Below are 22,880 nucleotides of genomic sequence, written 5' to 3'. Positions count from 1 at the left end.
TTCCTATCTAGGGTGTGTCGGTCTGCCATTGGCGCTGGAGCAGATTCTACGGAGGCCGGTGTAGCAGTACTCTGAGCGTATAATCCGTTTACAACCAATAAATCCCATTGGGGAATAGAAGCCATTGAAACTCGCTAAGCTATATGAACGCAGACCCATGCAGGTTGGTATCCACGTTGGTTGTGGGCTTCAAAGTCCCAAGCCCCTCTCTCTAGGAAGAACAAGAAGGGAGGCTAGAGTCGAGTGCCTCGCCTATCGGATACCCGCTACTTAGCTGGCCGGTTCCAAAACAAATAAGCCTCCAGATGTTGCCCAGTGCAATTCGATTGGCGCGGCAAAAAGTTATGGCGAGAGCGCCTTTATCGACTCTCAATAGCGAGTCCTGATCAAGAATCGACTGCTTCTACCTGTTGTTCCACCTGTCGATCATACTTTCACTTTACGAGAAACGAGGGTATAATTTATATTTATTCTTGATCAGTATCCCTAGCCGATTCGATCTAACCATGTCCGCCTGCCCGGCTGTCTGTCCGTCTGTGTGTACGCTGTGATCTCGGAAACTAAAAGAACTAGAGAGTTGAGATCTCAGATGTTGATTCCTTATCTTCGAAAGCAGCGCAAGTTTGTCCCACAAACCAACCAAACCAAACCAAGTTTCGCCCACAAACCAACCGGACAAAACTGTGGCTCCTACAGTTTTTATGATAGAAAAAAATGTTAACTGAAATGTAATGTTCTCGTCAGTACATATCGATTGAACTAATAAAAAAAATTGCCACTGCCACTCTAACGCCCACGAACTTTAAAAATCGAAAGTTTGAACGTTTATATCTTGGAAACTATCAGAGACAGAGAATAGATTTTAGATTCAGATTCCATAGCTGTGTCCGCAGCGCAAGTTGCAACATGCCACGTCCCCTCTGCGCCCACAAACTGCAAAAGACTGTGGCTCCTAGAATTTTTTGTGCTAGAAAAAGAAAAAAAGTTGCCACGCCCACTCTAACATGGGAGCTAAAAGATGTAAATGTCCAATCCTACCTGAAAAAGAAATATACATTTTTGAAAGGTTTTAACGCGATAGCTCTAGTTCCCTTACAAGCGGACAGACGGACATGGCTAGATCGACTCATCTAGTGATGCTGATAAAGAATATATATACTTAATGGGGTCGGAAAGGTCTCCTTTACTGCGTTGCAAACTTCTGACTGAAATCTTTATACCCTCTGCAAAGGTATAAAATGTACATAAATAGTTATATTTTGCAAGTAAATTGAAATTTAACATTATCTTGATATTTCTGATATTATTTTTAGTTTTCTAAAAGGCGGAAAGCTCTGAATATACATTTCTCCCACAGAAACGTCCTGCATTGGGTATATAAGCTTCGGTTTGCCGAATCTAGCTTTTTTGTATTGATTTTTAGGAATATTTGATAATAATTATGTACATGGAACTTATATATACAAACTTACTATTCCAGTTATTACTTTAATCATCAGAGTAGAGAACTCCAACCTCAAAAACATCAATGGACTAGAAACCAAAAAAGGAAGCACTAGCTGTATAAGCTGGACTCAAACGCACATCCTAGAGACTATGCGCAGATACTCTAACCACTCTAATTCAAGTAAAATAGGTAATCTACAATTTAAAATTTTATTTAAAAACAAAAAAATACATGAAAAGGTTGTGTACGATTTTAATTGTGTTTTTACTAATTGTCCAATGAGTAAACCTACAAAACACATTAATATTTGGTAAGTATATTTATATCATTTCAATTGCTGAAAAAGTTGAAATAGTTTTGTTACAGTCTTAGTTGTGACGTTACTATCCAAAGGCGGAAACAACTTATTTTAATTGACAAAACACTATTAATTTGTCCGAGGAATAAAACACCAAGAATCAAAAGGCCGTAAAAAATGTTCTACTGTTTTAGTTGCTCAATTCAATGACACAAAACATAAGGCATGCATATTTTTTAAAAAAGTAAATTACAATTTCAATGTTATTTATACATAGATTTTTTTGCGTATACGGACGGACAGAATGACATCGCTTGATCGACTCGGTTTGTAATCCTGATCAAGAATAAATATACTTTATCAGATCAAAAATGCTTCTATTTGTTAGCTACCTCCTAATAATTACAATACAGTCTTTTAATCAACGAGTTACCGGTGTAAAAAGTAAAAGTCTTAAAATAAGAGTACCTCTCGATCTTTCTAAAAGATTTCATTGTTGCAGCTATTTTCATTTACATTTACATTGTCTCATAAGCTAGTATTTGTAATTACAAAACTCCGCACTTTCGAAACTACTATTCCTTAACCATATCCAATTATGCTTTTTTGACTTTGTACTTTTTTCGCAATGTTGCGAGCCTAAAAAAAAATTAAAAAACAGTAAAAAAGGAGAACTAATTATCTTTTATTATAGTTAAAAGTAATATCAAAGTCAGACTGAAAAGAATTTGACGCGATTTCATTTTTGGAAAAAGACTGCTATAATTGAGTTATATGAGCTTTGAATTGGTGTTGTAATTGGGAGGTTGCGACAGATGTTTGAACGACACAATTGAAACCAGATACCTGTTTATTATCTGATAAAACTGGTTGCGTTTTCACTTTGAGGGTGTGCAGAATTTTATTCATGGTGGTGTTTCTCAACAACTCTGTTCAACGCCCCAAATTGACGCACTTGATAGCAAACACTTTACTTAATATACACCCTTTAAGCGACTTCTTCATAAAGACATTATTATAATTTAATAAGTACTCAATTAAAATCAGTTTAAGTTGTCCGATAGAGCTTTTATTGTGAGTACGCACTATTTCTAGTTTTCCTTAACATCGTGGTGAATACATACAATCATTTAATCCTATGTTTCACAATTTTTTTCAATATTTGGTTTACATAATTGGAAGTAGCTTTACATAATTGAAAGTAGGGACAGTGCATTTTTTGCTTAAACACATTCCCAGCCCACCGCACCCTTATAATCTGTCCGACCACTTCTACGCGAACTAGACTCTCAAATTTAAAGCTATCGGGATGAAACCTTCCCAAAAGTCTTTTTTCTTTTGCAGGTAGTATGTATGTATATAAGTCGGAATGAGTTGGATCGGACAACTATATTCCTCTTATAAGAATAACACTAGATTACAGCCAAAATGCCCCAAGAAGGATGATGGTAGTTTGTGGTAGAATTAAATCCCTAGATAACAAAAAGAAGTCCAAAAAAATTTTAAATGGATACGTTTTTTCACAGATTTTTTAAGAAAAGAAAACGGAGATACCAAATCTCCGTGTTTAAATTGTATCTCGAGTTGCACTGCCTGGGTGAATAACATCCTTACGTTGGTCAATACTGAAATTCAAATTTCAGGCGCAATTCTGTTACACGCCAAACAACGCAAGTCTATTATAAATAAAAATAAACTTATTTTACCATGGATTTTGTCCAAATATGGCTAATTTGGTTCGTATGGACGGAATTTTAAAGTGGTGCATCTCTCGATTAGTGGCCCGATTTTTTGGAGATGTTACGATATCAATAGACGTTTTACAGTCACTAAATTCTTTTAAAAATTCAAATTTTCAAACTTTGCCGACTTTTAGTTCAAAATATTCTCAATGTAGCCTATTCATTTATTCCGCAATATTAAAGGGGACCTTATTATTGTAAACTAAGCCATATATCACCTAAACTAGTTAAGCGAAACTCAAGATATAACTAAAAAACTAGTAAAGAGTATAATTTGAGTTTATGCAATCTTTCCATTTCAAATCCCGCATTAGTTTTCAGCGAATGCCATAGAGGATCACATGCCGAATTTCTTCTTGAAGTGTTGGAGGAACTTTAACTGAGCCCTAATCAGTCATTATACCCGTTACTCGTAGAGTAAAAGGTTACATTCGATTCGTCGGAAAGAATGTAACAGGTAGAAGGAAGCGTTTCCGATCAGGCTCACAAGCCGAGTCGATCTAGCCTGTTCGTAGGAACGCTGAAACGCGGAAACTATAAGAGCTAGAATGTTAGGACTTAGCGTGCAGATTCTTGGGCTTCCTGCGCAGCGCAAGTTTGTTTCAGCAGGGTACCACAAACGAATATAGCACTAAAACCCGTCTAGCATCCACATTTTAAATTTTGTAAAAATTTGAATGAGAGTTTGTTGCCAAAAATGATTGAAATCTGACAATTCAATCGAGATTGCACACCACACACCATTAATACGCCACTAAGCCACTAGGGGCGCTGTAGGATAGTTGGCTAGTGGCGCTAAAGAAGAAGATAGGTGGCGCTATAGGCTAGGTGTGTTTGTGAAAAAAGCAGAGTTGCTTTAAGCATATCTCCATCCCTCTCGCACTCCCTTAAGCTGAGTAACGGGTATCTCTAATTGTCGAAGCCAACGACTATATCGTTTTCTCTTGTTCTTCCTCTTATTGTATATTTTCAACCGATTTAGCTGATTATTAAAAATGAGGTCTCTTCGGACAATAAAATATTAGTACTTTTGACTGATAAGTTACCATTTTACCGAGTTTTTATTAGATCGCTCGTTTAGTAGTCTTCCAGAGCGATTCGTAATTACGTGTACAACCTTCCACAGTGACATCACTCACTTCAACCGGATTAAAGTTTAAAACTTGCGAAACCCGTGTCTGTAATAGCAGTGTTTTGAATCAAAATATTTCAGATGCATTCAGCTTTAATACAAAACTTAGAAGCGTTAACTCTGTTTTGTATTATTTTGCGTTCAAGTGGAAAAAGACAAAAGTCGTTAATTTGTTTGATTGCGCAATGTATACATTTTTGAGTGCACAAATTTTATACAACAACGACCAAATAATAACGGCAACGACAAAGCCAGCGGCAGGCGGAAACAATACCAGCTGAGAGCGACAGAGCCGCAACTAATGTACATTCTTCGAAACTCACCCTTCTCCTGTGCTTTATGGCCGGGGGCTGGGCAGTACAACCCTGACTGGTCTGACCGACAAAGCATACGAGAAGGAATCGACTAACGAACATTTATTTGGTAACAATAATTGAGTAACAACAATTTTCTTTGTGTATATATATATTTATATATATTTTTTAAGGTATATCAGGGTTTAGCGCATATCCACTTGTGACCTAACATTTAATTTAATTTCGTAGTTTATAAGATTTGTAATTTTATATAAAATTTGAGGTTGTCGTTGGCCTTTCCAGAGTGGTTATGGTCCTTCGACATAGTCACGAACGCCAACATTTATGCGACCCTCAGCGGCTGTGACCGAAAACCCCAGAATGCGGGCGTCCATTTTAGTCATCTTATTCTTCTTAACCTTTTTCTGCTTGTTCTTAAATAAGGGACAATTAATAAAATATTTGAATTGCATTTACTTGACTCACCTTGCTGTCAGTATAGTCATTTGCCGAGGGTGTTATGGCTGGAGCCGGTTTGCACATATCATCGTTGTGTGCATTTTGGGCACGTTGCAAGCTCTTGTACTTGCTGCGCCGTTCCAAAAATTGCCTTGCGAAATCCAGTGACTCTTTTCCTTCACCTGAAAGATTAACCTTGGTTAGCCCAATTTAACTATTTGTTATGTTATTTCCTTAAATTGTGTACTTTCTTAGATGTTAAACTTGAATATTTTGCAAACTTTAAAAATATCGTTGCTTTATTTTAATGCTAATATTTTAATGGAAAAGCCTACGAACCGAAAAATGGTATACAAAACAAAATAGAACGCTATAGTCGAATTCCTCAACAATCATTTAGCTTAAAACTAACGGTCCCAACCAATCCTAGCCCACCGAGACAAAATAACAAAATATAATTTTAAACTATAAAAAATCTTCAAAAATGTAGAGCTAATCGTCTAAAGCAAACACGGGCTTCATGGAACCTAGTACAAAGTTGACTTCAAAATTGAACTCCCTAGCTTCCAAAATATGGTCGCCAGACGGTACTTAGAAGACAGGTATACGTTCCTCTTAGTCGGTTTTAAACATTAATCTATGAACTTCGAGGTGAAACTTGGAACCTTGAACAAAAAATTAATCAAACTTCTGGCGAAGGATATTAAGTGAAACAATAGAGAACGCTATTTTCAGTTCCTAATTTAAACTGCAACTACACATACATATGTACGTTATTGACTGGCATTGACGTCATGGCAAACTTTTCACAAAATAGTCTGATTTGTGGGCTTTAGATGAAACGCAGATAGGTATTAAAATAACAATAACATGAAAAGTCGCTTAGTAAGGTTGAGCACTTTTAAAATAAAATCCCAGGGAATTCCTATTGGAGCGGCATATGGGCATTTCCACGGGTCGCGAACGTAAGTTCGTACAAAAACGTTTTCTGAACTTTTATTTGCTTTTCAATTGCATTTTGCTAGCATTTGCTTAGTGTAAATTATGGGGTTTATTGAGCTATAATTTGCATAATATTGGCAAAAACATGCGGACGCGGACGTACGCAAAATGGTAGTCGACTTGGGCTTAATCTAGTAAAATGCAAAATCTGCGAATTGGGGCGCAATATTCAAAAGCAATAACTTTACTTTTAAAAGGGATTCATGTAGTTTTCTATCGAGTCTGTTTTCAAGGAAATATTTCGATTTGTTTTGTTTTTATAGAATTAAGAACCGGTCGCGAACGTACGATTTTTCCATGTTGTTTTATTAACAATTAATTGAAAATATTTTCGCTCTCTTTGGATTTTTATCTTATTAGATTGAAATAAAGAGATTTGGTAGACAAAGTGCAAAAAAAATCATATGTTTTCCTTTCGAAATAATTAAACATAAAAATGGCTTTCAAAGTAACTAAAAGTGAAAAATAAATGAAATATGCTATGGTTCCACTGTGTTATGAAAATATAGACATTTATTTATGAAAATACACAAAAAAATACGATGATTATGAAGATTTTTTTTTCGGTCCCGGTTTATCATTTGGCGGATATGCCCATTTATAACTTAACTTAACCATAACTTTTAAAACAATATTATGATTGGTCATAATCAATTTTAAGTTACACTGAAGCAGAACCCAACTCTCTAGTTTTTAGTTTCCAAGATCTCAGCGTTCATGCGGACATGAATACACTATACATCATATGTTCGAAAAAGCTTTCTTCTCCACAACTACCCTTTTACTGTACGAGTAACGGGTATAACAAAAATATGATGCTCGTAAGCAACATAATTGAAATTTCCTCTCAATTTACAAGACAGGCTCGAACTGCATTTATATATTATTGCGCGTTTACTTGACAATTTTTTACGAATTTTAAAACATGTTTAGATCTGTATTTCTACTATGTAGGTATTTTAGAAAACGAAGAAGAAACAAAAACACCCTTCAGGTATTAAGGATTTTGTTTTTTCTAAAGTTTTTGAAATTGGAATATGCAGAGGACGCGTATTTTCAGTACGATTACAACTAGGCTTGGCTTATAAACTGGCCACTTATTCCCAACGGCCATTGAGATTTGGCATGCAGATTCCTGAGCTTCTTACTCATCGCAAGTTTGTTTCAGCAGAGTGCCGCGCCCACAAACCGCCCAAAACTGTGGCTCCTACAGTTTCGATACTAGAATAAACATTTTAACTGAAATGTATTGTTCTCATCAACACCTATCGATTGACCCAAAAAAAAGTTTGCCACGCCCACTTTAAGGCCCACAAACCGCCCACAATCTTTAAAATCATAAATATGAACGCGGATATCTATCAAAGATAGAGAATTGGGATCTCAGATTTAGATTCCGTATCCTTGTACGCAGCGCAAGTTTGTTACGCGAATATGCCACGCCCACTCTACACTCATAAAATTATTTTTCTAAATACTAGAAAAATCGCCCTAAACCTGAAATCGCCCTAACATTAAGAAAAATCGCCCTAAGTATAGGACAAATCGCCATAGAAAATATGTTTTAGGGTTAGTTTTTTTAAAATTTCTATTATTTAAGGTGAATTTTTCCGAGCATATGCTTTTAAAATTTTCTCATATTTAGGGCAAATCGCCTTATTTCGTAGAACAAAAAATCATCCAAAATCGCCCTTAAAACTAGAAAATCGCCCTTGAAATTTGAAATTCGGTAGCCTAGCGGTCTAATGCGCTGAACTTTCATACTCATCTAAATGGCGTGAGTTCGAGCCCACAAAGAGTCAACATTTATTTTTATTTTTTGTGCAAGTTTTAAGAATTGAATTCTTAAACAATTTTGCGTGCAGAGGCAAAAAAATTTTAGAACACGTCAAAATAACAAATAAAAAAATGTATATTACATTAAAATAATAATTTTTTAATGTATTTAGTCTAATTGGGTAAAATAAAACAAAGTTTGTTGTCGTTAGTGTGAATATTTCTTAGAATTAAATTGAGAATTGATTCCAAGAACAAATTTAGATATGAATCCTTTTTGCGCGTCGCCTAGCGCGATGCGTCTTTGGTGCAGCGCTAGTGCTGTCGACTGCGAACCCAGCGGTCGTGAGTTCGATTCTCGCTGCGACCACGAAGATTTTTCTCAAGAAGTAAGTTGTTTTATATTAATGTTATTTCCCTGATTCTGTTTAATGACTACTTTTAAGTTCATATGACTCTAATTAGCAGTTTACCAACATGCGTGGAGCGGCCAAATAATAAAAAACCTTGCCCTTTTCCCACCCTCTCAAATTATAGTTAAAAAAGGACCCTACGTCAAATAATACTAAAAAAAATTCCTGGAAAGAGAACCGCTGATAATGTTTGCCGAGAACCAGCAAACATGTCCGAACACTATTTTTTATAAAAATTAGTTTTAATATTTAGGGCACTTGCTCTTGTTTTTAGGGCGATTCACCATAATTTCAAGAAATACCGCCGTTGATGCTTAAAATATTTTTTCATATGTTAAGGGTATTTACCTTTGAAAACAGAAAAATCGCTCTAGACTTCAGAAAATTAACCCTAGATCTAAGAAAAATCGCCCTAAATGTAAGACCAATACATGCCTATTTTTAGAAAATGTTGCCCTTTTTTTGTTACCCAGTCGCCGTTGACCCCCGTTTTAGGGCGATTTTCCTTGTTTTTAGGGCGATTTTACAGTAAAATTTCTATGAGTGTAACGCCCACAAACAGCCCAAATCTGTGGCGCCCACAATTTTCATGCTAGATAAAAAATTTCAACTGAAATGTATTGGGCTCGTCAATACCTATCGACTGACCAAAAAATAAATTTGCCACGCCCACTCTAACGGCCATAACGCTTAAATCTGTCTACCGCCGGTAGGTGGCGCATTTCAATCTCGCTTTGCTGCTTGCATATCTCCATTTCCCTTGTTACTTTTACATTATCACTGCTTTTTCTCCCAAGCCAAGAATAATTTTTGAAGTCTTCGTATGCAATCCTTTTAGTTTTTGCAATACCTTTCGACTAGTGTATCACTCGGTACGTTATTTTTGAGTTTTTTTAATCCGGAAAATTTATGATTTTTATTATTACTATAATAATCTATATTTTTGAGGAAAGTAATCATTATTTTTGAGGAATATTATAAATATAAAAAATATTCATTACTCAAAAAAAAAATAACAAGAAAAAAGTTCATTTCGGCAAGCCGAAGTTTGTATATCCTTGCAATTATAATTATTAAAATTAATTCGACATTCTTAAAAATATAAAAAAATAATATTCCCAATTGTAAAATAACATGTAAAAAAAACACTATGGGAGCTATAAGATATAGTTGTCCGATCCCGCTGGTTTCGACTTATATACTACCTGCAAAAGAAAGAAGACTTTTGGAAAAGTTTCAACCCGATAGCTATAAAACTGAGAGACTAGTTTGCGTATAAACGGACGGACAGACGGACATGGCTGGATTGACTCGTCTAGTGATGCTGATCAAGAATATCTATACTTTATGGGGTCGGAAACGTCTCCTTCACTGCTTTGCAAACTTCTGACTGAAATCATAGTACCCTCTGCAAGGGTATACAAATAATTTAAATAGTATATGAAAATAGATAGTAGTGGTAGGTATTTTACTTTTCTTCGTGTGTAGATCCTAAAAACAGATCAATAAGCATTATTTACAGTCAATGCTATATAGTCTAATCATAAGTCTTTCAGCAAACGGATACTTAAAAAAGAGGCTAAAAAACTTTAATATACTATGATATTCAAAAAATGTATGCATTTATATATCTAAGAGTATAAAATGTAATATTTTAATAGATATAGGCTTTGAAAGTTGCGTCTTTTGAGGTCATTTGCACTGAACAAACTTATAGATTCCGAGATCTCAACCTTCATACGGACAGTTTGTGGTCGGACAGATTCACATGGCTAGTTTGACTCGGATAGGGACCCCTGACCATTCCAGTAAGGGGTACATTAATCGGGCTTCCAAGTTGACAGTTTTTTTTTATTCTTAATCCAAACTCAATAAAAATGGAAACTTGACTATTTTTTCCAAAAATACGCATTTTTAAACGTTCTGGCAAACGCTTGTTCACCGATATATTACCCGAAAGAATCGGGTACATGTTATTATAATAACACTTAATAATATACAAAAGAGTAAAGTCCAATATACCTAACCAGATTTCAAAGAAAAGTGCAAAAATAGGCTTTTTTGATGACAAGAACCCTATTGGAGAAAATAACCTTTTTACTAAAAGAAATTGACATTAAACTTATACGATTTACCGATAAAGTCTTTATACAGAAAACTACATACCAAGATATATTCGCACATAGTCCTTCACCTCATATGGGGCTTCCAAGTCCTGCAAGAATGCTACGAACGTTGGCACTAAAAATATTAAAAAATAAAATAAGTTGATAAATAGGTGAAGATTAAAAATATTTACCATCCACTTTGGCTGACATGTTATCTAGGCTCTTCATACACCAGTTAGTGAACTCACTTTCGTACTCATTAACCTTACTAATGGTCTGATCCGTGCCTTGCTGCACATGGTTTTTAACATTAGACTTTCTCTCTTTATCTTTATCCTCTATAGAGGCAATTGCTACTTTTGAACCCGCACGCACCTGGATCATTTTTTGTTTCTCTTGTTGTTGTCCTGTGGTGCTTTTTGTTGTCTTTCCTGTGTTATGTATGGCTGGCAATGTTTGACTCTTGCGTAAATTTCGAGGCGATGCAAATGAAGTCGACGGTTTATTTTGAGTTTGCTGATTGGTTTTACTCGCCGAGTTAAGTCCAGCTACCAAAACTGCGGCCGCAGTAACTGTACTGCTATTGCTCGTTCCAGATACATGCAAAGTTTGATTAGCACCTGATGCACTTGGTTCGTCCCACAGTCCAGTTCCGGTGTTTGATCTCATTGGGAGTGATGGAACAAGGGACGAACCACTCCATGCCTTATTAGCGCTCCCCCAGATGTTGGTAGTTCCACTCGTCCCTACAACGGCTGATGGTAGTGTGACATGTTGGTGTTGCTCTAGTTCGCGCCGACGCTGCTGATCCACAATTTCATTGGCCAACCGCTTGGCCTCCTCCGCTTGAATTTCGGCAAGGCTCATTACGGGAGCCGCCGCTGGTGCTGCCTGCCACTTTAGCAAAGCATCGTTAGCTTCAGCAGCAGCAGCAGCATTGGCACGCAATTGCTTATCTAGTAGTTCCTGATGTCGCTGCTGGTCTGCACGGCGCTCCCGACGTTCTGCCTTTTGTATCTCTGCCAGTCCAGGCGCAGTACTGTTAGAGTTTGGTGATTGAAGAGACCATGGTGCTACGGATGTAGAAGGTAGACGAGAAGCAGACTGCGGCTCAGCCGATTTGACAGCCTCATTCTTATTGCTTTGAAGAGACACGGAACTAGCTGGAATTTTATTATATATTTTTATACAAAAATTATGTTTTTTTTAAATATGTGAGTTTATGTATTTATGTAAAACTAAATTAAAGTACACATTTTTTAAAATTTAATAATTAAAAAAAGGTTTTGTCGATACCAGCGGCTTTCTATTACCCTTTTAAACACAGAATTCTTTGTATTTTTCATTTGATACGCTAACATGTTCACCGCATGATTCCAAGCCCCTATAGATCTTTACACTCATAAAATTATTTTTCGAAATAATAGAAAGCTCGCCCTAAAAATGAAATCGGCCAAACATTACGAAAAATCGCCCTAAAATCGCCCTATAGGAAAAATCGCCATAGAAAATTTGTATTATGGTAAATTTTTCTAAAATGCAAAATGTATTCTATTACTTAATGCGAATTTTTTTGAGCACATGCTTTTAATATTTTCTCGTATACTCATATACTTCGTAGAACAAAAAGTCATATAATATCGCCCTTTAAACTAAAAAATTGCCCTTGAAAATCGGTGGCATAGCGGTTAAGTTAAGTTAAGTTAAACTTTCAAAATCATCTAAATGGCGTGAGTTCAAGCCCACGATGAGTCAACATTTTTTTGTGCAAGTTTTTAGAATTTTATTTTTAACAATTTGGTGAGCAAAGGCAAAAAAAATTTATGTAGCAAAATAAGAAATATCGCCGTAGTTTTATAATAAAAATGAAAAATAATCATTATTTCTGAGCGAAATAAATAAAAATCAAAAATAATGATTTCTAATTTTTATTTTTTTGATTGCAGATGATAAGTGCTTTTGACCTAAAATGAACTCAAAATGAACTAATAAACCAATTAAAGCCGCGAACTCTTCAAAGCAAATGTGACCAACATTTCACACACATACCAATATTTATACCCTTGCACAGGGTATTAAGATTTCAGTCAGAAGTTTGCAAAGCAGTGAAGGAGACGTTTCCGACCCCATAAAGTATATATATTCTTGATCAGCATCACTAGACCAGTCAATCTAGCCATGTCCGTCTGTCCGTCTGTCCGTCCGTTTGTCCGCATACTAGTCTCTCAGTTTTAAAGCTATCGGGCTGAAACTGTCTCAAAAGTCTTCTTTCTTTTGAAGGTAATATATAAGTCGGAACCAGCCGGATCGGACCACTATTTCTTATAGCTCCCAAAGGAATAATCGGAAAAAAAAATTTTGCACTGAGGAAAAGCGTGATATCATCCAAAAGTTGATAAAGGATGGAAAATCTTACAGAGAAGTTGGCCGATTGGTCGGATGTTCAAAAAAAATGATTAAGAACACTCTAAACTATAAGGAAAAACATGAATCACGAGGTCGAAAACAATCTATGACCCCCCTTCACGTCAATCGATTGATTCGTCAGAGCAAGAAGGATCCTTTCAAATCTGCTACGCAGGTGTACTCTCTATTTTAATGTTATATAATTGTGCCTTTAAGCTAAATATTTTTCTATCTGCTACTGAGCTTAAAAAGGTGCTTAAAATAAATGCAACGGTGCAAACTATGCGTACATATCTCAGGGAATATAACCTAAAAGCCTGCAGCCCGAGAAAGGTACCACTTTTAAATGCCAGAAATATTTCTAAGCGGATTAAGTTTGCCAAGGATCATGCAAATTGGTCACCCGAACAGTGGAGGAATAGTTAATGGTCTGATGAGAGCAAGGTGGTTATGTTTGGTGGAAAAGGATCCAGATCGTATGTCAGACGTCCAAAGAACGCGGCATTTAAGCCCCAGTACACCACAAAGACCATAAAGCATGGAGGGTATAGTGTGATGGTATGGGCCTGCTTTTCCTATTACGAAATAGGTCCGATACATCGGATCAAGGCCATCATGGATCAGCACGTATACGTGGATATCATGGAGACCATTATGCTACCATTCGCAGAGTTGAAATGCCGCTCGTGTGGGTCTTCCAACAAGACATGGACATGGCTAGGTCGACTTGGCTAGTGATCCTGATCAAGAATATATATACTTTATGGGGTCGAAAACGCTTTCTTCTACATGTTACATACGAGTAACGGGTATACAAATTGTACTTAAAAACTCGTAAAAACACAAGCTATACCCCTAAATAAAACTGATAATAGATTGAGTAGAATATGACGGAAGTGAAAGATCGACTATGCTGTTGATGCTGATTTAAAACTTCTGAGTTTATCTTATTGTTTTCCTTGAGGTTAACTTATAACTTCTAACAAATAACTTTTCTTTCTACTAATACAGTTAGTATATCAAATATTTAAAGTAATAAAATAATATTTGACTTAAAATTAAGTATGAAAACCTACCTGTCATGCCACTTTGAATTGATTGAGCATTGCCTAATAATGCCTTTCGACGTTGAGCTTGTATTTGCTGTTGCCTTTCTTTTTCCTCTTGCATTTGTCGCGCTCTTTCTTCCGATTCCAGAATAGCCCGACGTTTTTCTTCTTCGACCTGCTGGCGCTTGCGCTCCTCCTTCTGCCGCTTCTTTTCTTCTGTCTGCTCTCGCTTGCGGTCGTCTTCGTTAATTTGCTTTATTGGAACCGACTGTGGCACATTCTGCTTTACATTCAAAACCTGTTTGTTAGAGTGCTTTCCCTGTTGCTGATGTAGATTTGGCTCCTTATTTTGATACTGTTCAATATCGGAAGCAAAGGATTGAACTAACTTTTGATTATGTGATTCCTTTAGATTGTCAGTTGTAAGGGGCTGATCTAATTCCGTTGAACTGCTGTGTTTAAAATTATTTTCTGACTGCACTTGCGGTAGTGGTGGTGCTTGCACAGAATGTACTGTGTCAGCATAGCAGTTTTGCGGGGTCTTGAGCATTAAAAGTTGTTGCTCTTCATTGGGCTCTTCATTTAGGTTGCCCACTTCCCATAGAGTTGCCTTTTCGTTAGTCATTCCAGGCCATTGTGGGTCAGGTTGTTGTTGCTTGTTAGGGGGTAACCACATTGGAATCATTAAGTTTTGACCCGCTAGCAATTGTGTTTCAGTTATATAATCCCCGCCAGAGAGATTTTCGTTAGCAGAATTTGGCAAAGATGGTTGTTGCTGTTGGGTAACTGTTGGCTGACCACGCAACAGCATTCGCAAGTTGTATTCATTTATTAGGTCCAAGTCATTTCTTGGCAGCTCTTCAAGTTTATTTAGGTCGCCTGCAGATCCACTTTCCCTAACACAGTCCACGGAGGCTGCCAAGGGAACAACCACTGGCTGAGCTTGCTGATGCATAATTTGAGCATTTAGTATGAAATTATTAGCATCTAGTAGATTACCCCCTGGTCGTTGCTGCTCGTTGCTGTTTCCGAACATATGCTGCTGATCCTTCTTGGCCTGTTCAGCCACTGCACTATATAACTGGCTTCCGGCAGCGGGATTCAACACCGAAAGAGAGTTGCTTAGTCCGTTTAAACTGCTCAAATACTCTGGTAGAACAAGCACTTGAACTTTGCGGCGAACAACCGCCTCTCGCTCGACAGCCGAAAGCCGTTGAAAGCATTCATTTTTGGATAGCTCTGCCAGAATTTGGTATTCTTGGTGCTGTAAGTATTGATCTTGTAACATCTGAAATCGCATTGTAAGCATTTGCGACGTAGTGGTCATGCTATTTCCTCCCAAATTTCCTTTAATGGCTGCACTTAGAGATTCGGCGGCTGCGGTTACATTTGCCTTAAGTTGATCACATCTTTGTTGTTGCAACTGCTGTTCAACAACAGTCAGCGGGAGAGCAATTGGTGATTGCTTACGGGGCGTAATTGGAAGTGCCGCTGAAAGAGTCGCTGGTATCTGACCAACAGGAAGATTCTCTAAATCCATCGGCGAAGGAAGTAAGTGGCTGTGTGTAAATGGCATGTTCCCATGGCAAAATTTTATAAGCTCGCCCAACGGTCTAAACCTATTATCGGAGAATCGTCGCACGAACAAATTCTCATTAAAGTACCCAGCACGATACCATTCGGTCATCTCCATCGCACTGAATGGCCCCTGTACATTTGCCTGGGGATCCCGGTAAAACCATAATTCATTGAGATTTGGATTGATCAAATGTGGCGTGGGAATCATTGAAAATTGTGGCTGATGATGCAAGGTATGGTGCTGCATAGCCACAAGGTTTGAAAACGGAATGGCTGAATGCTGATGAGATGGGTGAGTTGCATCTGAAATAGTAGTTGCGATTTGTATAGGCATGGTGGGAGGTGCTTGCTGTCGCACTGCAGCAGCATTCACAGAATTAGGTTTCATGTTCAACTCATTATCTGTCAAGCTTGGCAGCGCAGCAGGAAACTGACCGCTATCACTTTGAAGTTGGCTTGGATTCGTTAAGGATTTATTATCATCTTCTGTTATAAGTTTTTCCACTTCATCGGCGACTTCTTTGATTCGATCTGAAATATCCCCATGGATCACATCCATTTTTGTTGCTGTTGAGTTTATTGGAGATAGACGGCTTTCGTTAATTTCCTGTGCAGCTGCTATATTGGAATTTTTCATTAACGGGTCATCAGAAGTTTTATCGTTTATACTATTTTTATCAGCAAGGGGTTCACTTTCAGGTTTTGACAAACTCTGATCAGAGTTAAGTCCTTTAGCCATTAAACTTTTGTTATTTTGGGGATCAGCATCACCATGAAAGGCGCCACTAGCATCAAAGCTACCACCCAATTCTGATGGATTTTCCATAGCCCATTCAGGAAGATTGTCATCGCCATCAGCACCGACTGCATTATTGACAGTCCACAATGGTGAGTTCTTTGAGCTTGACATTCGTATAGAAGGGTTGGATGTGTTTGCTGCCTCTCCAGCTCCCATTCCGGATCCTTTACTGGTTCCAGGCCGCTCTCGATCTGGGCCTACAGTCCCAACCGTTGAAATTGAACGTTGCAAACTACTTGGATTGTCGACGTTAACATCTTCGTCACGCCAACTTGTAGACCTCCCTAAAAATAAGAGTGTACAATTAATAAACTTTGCTACATATAGTTATCTAATAGACTTATTCCTATCAAGAAGGGTCGCTATAGTCCAGTGCCACTACCATCAGATACCCGTTAATACTTAACAGTGTACTCTTAAAGTTCGACTTTATTATAATAGACAATTTTAAGCAAAAAATGAAGCTACTTCGCCAAGTAGAAGTTTATATACCCTTGCAGCGAAATCCATGCCATGCAATTAATGTCATACGTATATTTAAAAAACTGTATATCGACTCCCATGGCTGCTGTATGACATAGTCGTTTGGTCTAGGGACTGCCATATTTGGCCCAAGACACTTACTTATTTTTTTCGGCAAATGGAAAACTTTATAAACTTTTTTTTAGTAAGTAAAATAAATCTAACTTTTTTATTTTATAATAAAAATGGAAAAAAGTCATATTTTTCAACTTTTAAAATTTAATTTTGAAAATAGATCTTATTCAGCGATTTTTAATTTAAATATTCAAAATCTCTAATTTTTATTATAAAATTTTAATTCAAATATCTTTTGAACCAATCGGTATGTTGATAAGTACATAGAAAAAGAGACGGAGAGTAAGGTGCATTTCTAATCATTCTAATTTTCTGGTACTATTTAATTGATTGTTTTTTTTCAATATAACATAGAAGTCACATATATAAAAGGTATCATAAGTCCTGAAAATGTCCTTGAATATCTCCATGTCATATTTCATATGAAAGAATCTAAAAACATATATGAGTCAATAGGTAGATCATATATGTTTTTAGATTCTTTACCAATTGGATCAAAAGATATTTTCATTCAATTTTTATAATAAAAATCACAAAATACGACTTATTTTCAAGTTTTATAATATAAATTGGAGAATAAGACTTTCAATATTTATATTAGAAATCACAGAATATTTTTTTTAAAAAAGTTAAAAAAAAAAGACTTTTTTAAAATTTTTAAAACAAAAATTTAAAAAATAAGACTTATTTTTAGTTTTAATTATAAAGTAGAGAAATACGACTTATCACAAGCCGAGTCGATGTAGCGATGTTGTTGGGACTATCAATAACTTCATGTCAAAAATTCCTCAAATCTGACCATCCATTAAAAAGTTAAAGTTAAAAAGTTATAAGCAAATAAATAAATCGACGTTAGGTGGCGCTGTTGCGGGGTGTGTAATATAAAAAGCCCATACGAATAAGGTCTGTGTCAATGCCGCAAAATCAGCTGAAATGCTTACTTAAGCTTTGCTTTGAACTGTACGAATACGTCTATATATGATATAGATATTAATATATATTAAAAAACAAGAGAGAACGCTATAGTCGATGCCATCGACAATCAGATACCCGTTACTCAGCTAGGGGGCGTGCGAGAGAGATAGAGTAGTAGTATGCAAGTATCAAAGCGACTGCTCCCAAGATTGCACACTTTATTTGCTTTTAACTTTTTTATGTATGGTCCGATTTGGTTTCTGGCATGTAGATGTATATTGACAATCAAAACAAAATCTCGTTTAAATTTGTATAAAAAATTTTAAAATGTGTGTGCTAGACATGTTAGCGTTATGGTCGTTTGTTTGCTAGAAGCTCAAGAATCTGCATGCCATGTCCCACTTGTTTTAGCTTTTAAGGTTTCCGAGAGCTCAGCGTTCATACGGACGGATAGACCAACGGAATTGTCTAGATCGACTCGGCTAGTGATTCTGATCAAGAATATATATACTTTATAGGCTCGAAAACGCTCCATTATACCTACTATTGCATTATATATATACACTGCATTTTTTTGGGAACAGACTTATCTGCTTTAGACTATTAAATTGAATTTCTTTGGTAAATGGCAAAGTAAATTTGATAGGCCGACCTGAACAGCAGCTCCGTTTAAACTGAAATATCTTCATTGTGAACCAGTGGAGCCCGCATAAATACAATGAAATGTAAGACTTCTAGTTGTATGCGTATGCATGCCGAAGCCACACGAGCTTTTACAGTGTCGGTGTAATCAGAGCGTCGTTAAAGGAACTTTAAAGACTCGCAAGTCAGGCTAGTGGGCACCACGGTTGTAAACTGATAAAGGATATTAACATAAGGTTAAAACAACTTACTCTATTGAGGAACAATTTTTGATCGCGATAAGAATCGCTCGGTTTGCAGCCGAGAGCACCATCTCTGCACCACATAGAGCCATCGTACTACGCGTCGCAAATAAAATTTTTAAGGCGAATCGCCTGTCTACTTAAAAAGTGGCACGAACAAATCTAGGGTGATCCGCCGTTGGATTTAGATAATGTCAAAACGAGGACGCTCCGAAAAAATGGTTATCTAATATTAAGAACATAGTTTCTAATAGAGTAGCTTTTGTAGAAACGGACAGACGGACATAGCTTGATCAACTCGTATGGTACCCACCATATATGGTTGACTGGTCGTATAAATAAAAAAGAGTGACAAGTAGAGACAATCAAAGGAATTTGCCGTTCACTCTTAACCTATTTTATGAAAATGGAATCGATGTACATATGTTTAAAAATTGAACTAGATACTAAAATAACAGCCAGACAGAATTAGCTTTTCTTGGATGTCCACTCCTGACAGAATTTAATTTCCATACATTTTTTACGGATATTTTCCCCAGAATGTCGCGGGTCTATTTCCACTAACCTTAACTTTAGAAAAAAAAAAAAATTTGAGTCTGAAATTCTCCTGTTCAACTTGATTCGTCCTCAGGTTAAATGTTTCGAATGGTCAAAATAGTCGCAGGACTGTATAATTAATAATACTTAAGTTTGGCTCACTTTACTCAAGAAAGTATAAAATGTAACCCTCGAATTTATCTTGAACTTGGTATTGCAAAACGACTTCTAAGATCTCGCAACTTAAGGCCCATTCCTCGAGTGCCGGCTAACATTTCTCGGACCGAGCCTGCTAAGGAAACTAGGTTTTCTCCAGCGTCAATGTCAAAAATGACTCCAACACGGACTTCCCGCTAATTATATTTCGGCTTGATAAAATGGCAGCTAATTTCACAAAGTCCACTATTATTAAATTTTCTAATCTCAAAAATAAACAAAAGCTTAACAGCTGATGCAATTATCAAAGCAAACCGTGTTGCCTCATTACAGCTCAATTCTGGGATGAACAGCACTTTGTTAAAATAAATTAATGATGTCGAGAACCCTGATTTGCTTTTACATGTTTACTTTTTCAGACAGATAGTTATCACGACTTGGTCTGGGACTCGAGAAAGCAGCCCATAATCGAATGTTATGTCAGAAAACTTTTTCAACCTTAAATACTTTTTAATTAAACCTAATGGTTAAATAAAGGGTCCCTGGTTTATAGAAAATTAGTGTCATTTTACACAATGTCGTGTATTGACAAAAGTACCTTTCGTTTAAGAGACAGCAGTATAAATTGATGGTTTCCACCGCAATAAATAACTAATTAACTATAACCTCCTCTGTAGAAAGGCAACGGATGAAGAACTCTGTTCTTAGGGTACCTATGCACCTCTCCAGCCTTTTAGGATGTGGTCAATATTAGACCCTGGTCAAATCCGGGGCGTAGCCATAGGGGTTTAAGCGATTTGCCTGAACAGGAGAAATCCCATGCAAAACATTGTATTAAAATGTTTGAAACGACCTCAACCAAATCCTGGCTATGCCACTCGGTCAAATTGTAAAGAAAATATAATGGGAAGTAACTGACCCCATCGATGACTGTTGGTACCAAAACTTGAATTAGTACTTCCTGCGCCACCACCGCTTCTCCAACCAGCTACGTCAGGGCCGCTAATGGAACCACTGACAACTGGACCGTCTCCGGATCCGTCTTCGTTCCGTGATCGTCGCCAGTTCTCCATGTTGCGATGATGACTGGAAAAGTCTTTTCGAGGACTTGAGCTTGGAGTCCCGTTCCAGTCTATGGCACCTGAGCCACTACTAGATATGTTGGTCACTGCAGAATCGCCAGTTCCGTTGCGTTCACTCCAAGTGCGTTCAGCCTGCAACAATAAAACTATAAGGTAGCAACGAATCTAACTTGCTTTAAGTGTTTTAAGTTACCTTGATGGATATTACCGACAAGCCCTCATCGTAAAGACCACTTGGTCGTTGGTATATAGGATGATAGACTGATTTGCCGCGTATTCGGCCCCGGTCGACTGTCCCACCACGTCCAGTGCCCCGAGAGGCAGTACTAAATCCGCCGGACGATCGCTGCAACCAGGCAGGACGCGACTATTGGCAAAGTAAACTTCAATACTGAAAGGCAAAGGAAATCATTTCACCTACGCTATTCCCAAGCACATTTTGGTTGTTGTCCTCGTCGGAGCTCGGTGTCAAAGCAAGTGGGTATTGGACCTTCTCCACAAAAAGCTTTTTGAACGAAGGCAGGATCTGCGGAAGCATACAGTTCCGATCGAACAAGGACAGCATTTCCTCGCGACCGTACCGGTATTCTGGAAATAGATTTCGCGATGCAGAGGCTGTCGTGTTGTTCCCCAGGTTGTGCACTGCAATCGAGCTGTTTGGGCCTCCAGTACTGACGTTGTAGGTACTGGGAGAGCCCGATGGCTCGGCTGACATATTGCGCAACCATTCCGGACCAAATTTCATCGAATCTGTCATTTTCAGTAGCCTCTTGTTCTATGTTACGCTGACGCTAAATTCAAAAAGAATATGTTTTCAGTTGCTTGATTAATTTATTTATTAGAAGAACGCCAAAAAAAACGTTTTTGTTTGTGATTAAATGGAGATTGGGATAAAACTGGGTTAAAATTGAACGACTCTTGTTTAAAAAAGTTTTACTCTTAAGGCCTAACAAATAAATCACGAGAAACATTGCTCAGAGAAATCGGAGCAAGGGACCAATTAATAACTCCCATCAAAAGGACGCGCGCTCACTACTGATAAGAAAACTTGCCAAGTTATTACCGAATATACGTATAAATAAAGGGAATTAACAAGTAAGACAACACAGCAACCTAACCTAAAAAATCGAAATGAAATATCACACACAAACGTAATTACACATGCACTCATTTTCAAAATTGTTGAGTGCCCACATCTTACATTTAATCTATTTTCATTCTTCCATATTTCAAATCACGTTATTTCAACTAGAGCAAGTATTGATAGCAACAGACTCAACAGTACAAACAGAAGAATAATAAATATTTTAACTACATACTACATACATTTGTATGTAGTTTTGCTCAGCACTCTAATATGCGTTCAGATGCGTGAATAAATGTAAGAATGCATAGCCAATATGCGAAAGCTAACTGTATTGAGTAAATACTTATGTTCGCCTTTGGTCAAACCATTTAAAATCAATTTTTTGGCAATCACATTAAGAAATACTACAAAAATTATTTCAAATCGCAAAATCTACTTACACGTACGATATTATAGTAAAATACCAATACCAATACAATATGCAGTCGAAACCAGTGTGGCCACTTTCCAACATGTCTACTCCCTAATTTACTTAGTGTTAGGGGCATTCCTGCAGCTGGTTTTGATGTGCTTTATAGCCTAATTCCACAGAGCATATCCCCGTGAAACAGTTTTTTTTTATAAACAACTCGGGTTTGTCCGATATAACACATTTTAGAAAAACCAGAAGTGTCGGGACCGCGAATAAATCAATTTTTTGGCCATAGAAAGACGATAGAACACATTTCACCGAAACAAAGAAGTCACTTCTGGATGTTACAAAACGTTTTAGAATTTTTTGTTATCGTTATCGCAAAGCAGTGTCTGGGCGATAAAAAGACGATATAACACATTTTACAATAAACAAGATTATTGGAAAAAAACTGTATTCCTATTGACTTCTAGAAGTTGAAATGAAGATAAAAGGAAAACAAAAAAACAACGGTTACCCGATCAAAGGAGGTCGCGAGGTCCTCGGGTCTCCCTTGTGACCAACGCTATAATTTTTCGCCCGAGCGTCATTTCGTTTCGCGATTTGTTTGTGTTCAGTGCGGTTTTGTATCAAATTTGGATGTCTACAAAATATTGCTTTGTTTTTCTAAATATGTTTAATTGTATAACATATTAAAATGTTAAT

At 37.0% G+C, this 22,880-nt stretch overlaps 1 protein-coding gene across 2 annotated transcripts; it reads right to left on the bottom strand.

The window, feature by feature from the left end:
• Positions 1-5,128: 5,128 nt before the first annotated feature.
• LOC119548219 (GIGYF family protein CG11148) lies at positions 5,129-22,243 on the bottom strand. Of its 2 annotated transcripts, none has more exons than XM_037855475.1 (9): positions 22,204-22,243; positions 21,098-21,467; positions 20,870-21,043; positions 20,514-20,808; positions 14,156-16,789; positions 10,865-11,836; positions 10,732-10,806; positions 5,402-5,556; positions 5,129-5,340 (listed from the first exon to the last, which is right to left on the bottom strand). In XM_037855475.1, exons 2-9 carry the CDS (start codon positions 21,431-21,433, stop codon positions 5,224-5,226), a joined length of 4,758 nt encoding a protein of 1,585 aa, XP_037711403.1. In that variant the 5' UTR covers positions 21,434-21,467; positions 22,204-22,243; the 3' UTR covers positions 5,129-5,223. The 2 variants fall into 2 exon arrangements, with proteins under 2 accessions (XP_037711403.1, XP_037711320.1); XM_037855392.1 differs by having other exon boundaries at positions 5,129-5,349; positions 22,204-22,242.
• Between the last annotated feature and the right edge of the window lie 637 nt (positions 22,244-22,880).

The sequence above is a fragment of the Drosophila subpulchrella genome, chromosome 4, assembly GCF_014743375.2.
Source record: "Drosophila subpulchrella strain 33 F10 #4 breed RU33 chromosome 4, RU_Dsub_v1.1 Primary Assembly, whole genome shotgun sequence".
Lineage (NCBI taxonomy): Eukaryota > Metazoa > Arthropoda > Insecta > Diptera > Drosophilidae > Drosophila > Drosophila subpulchrella.
The sequence above is the reverse complement of the archived record's forward strand: the minus strand, read 5'-3'. Positions and strand labels throughout refer to the sequence as shown.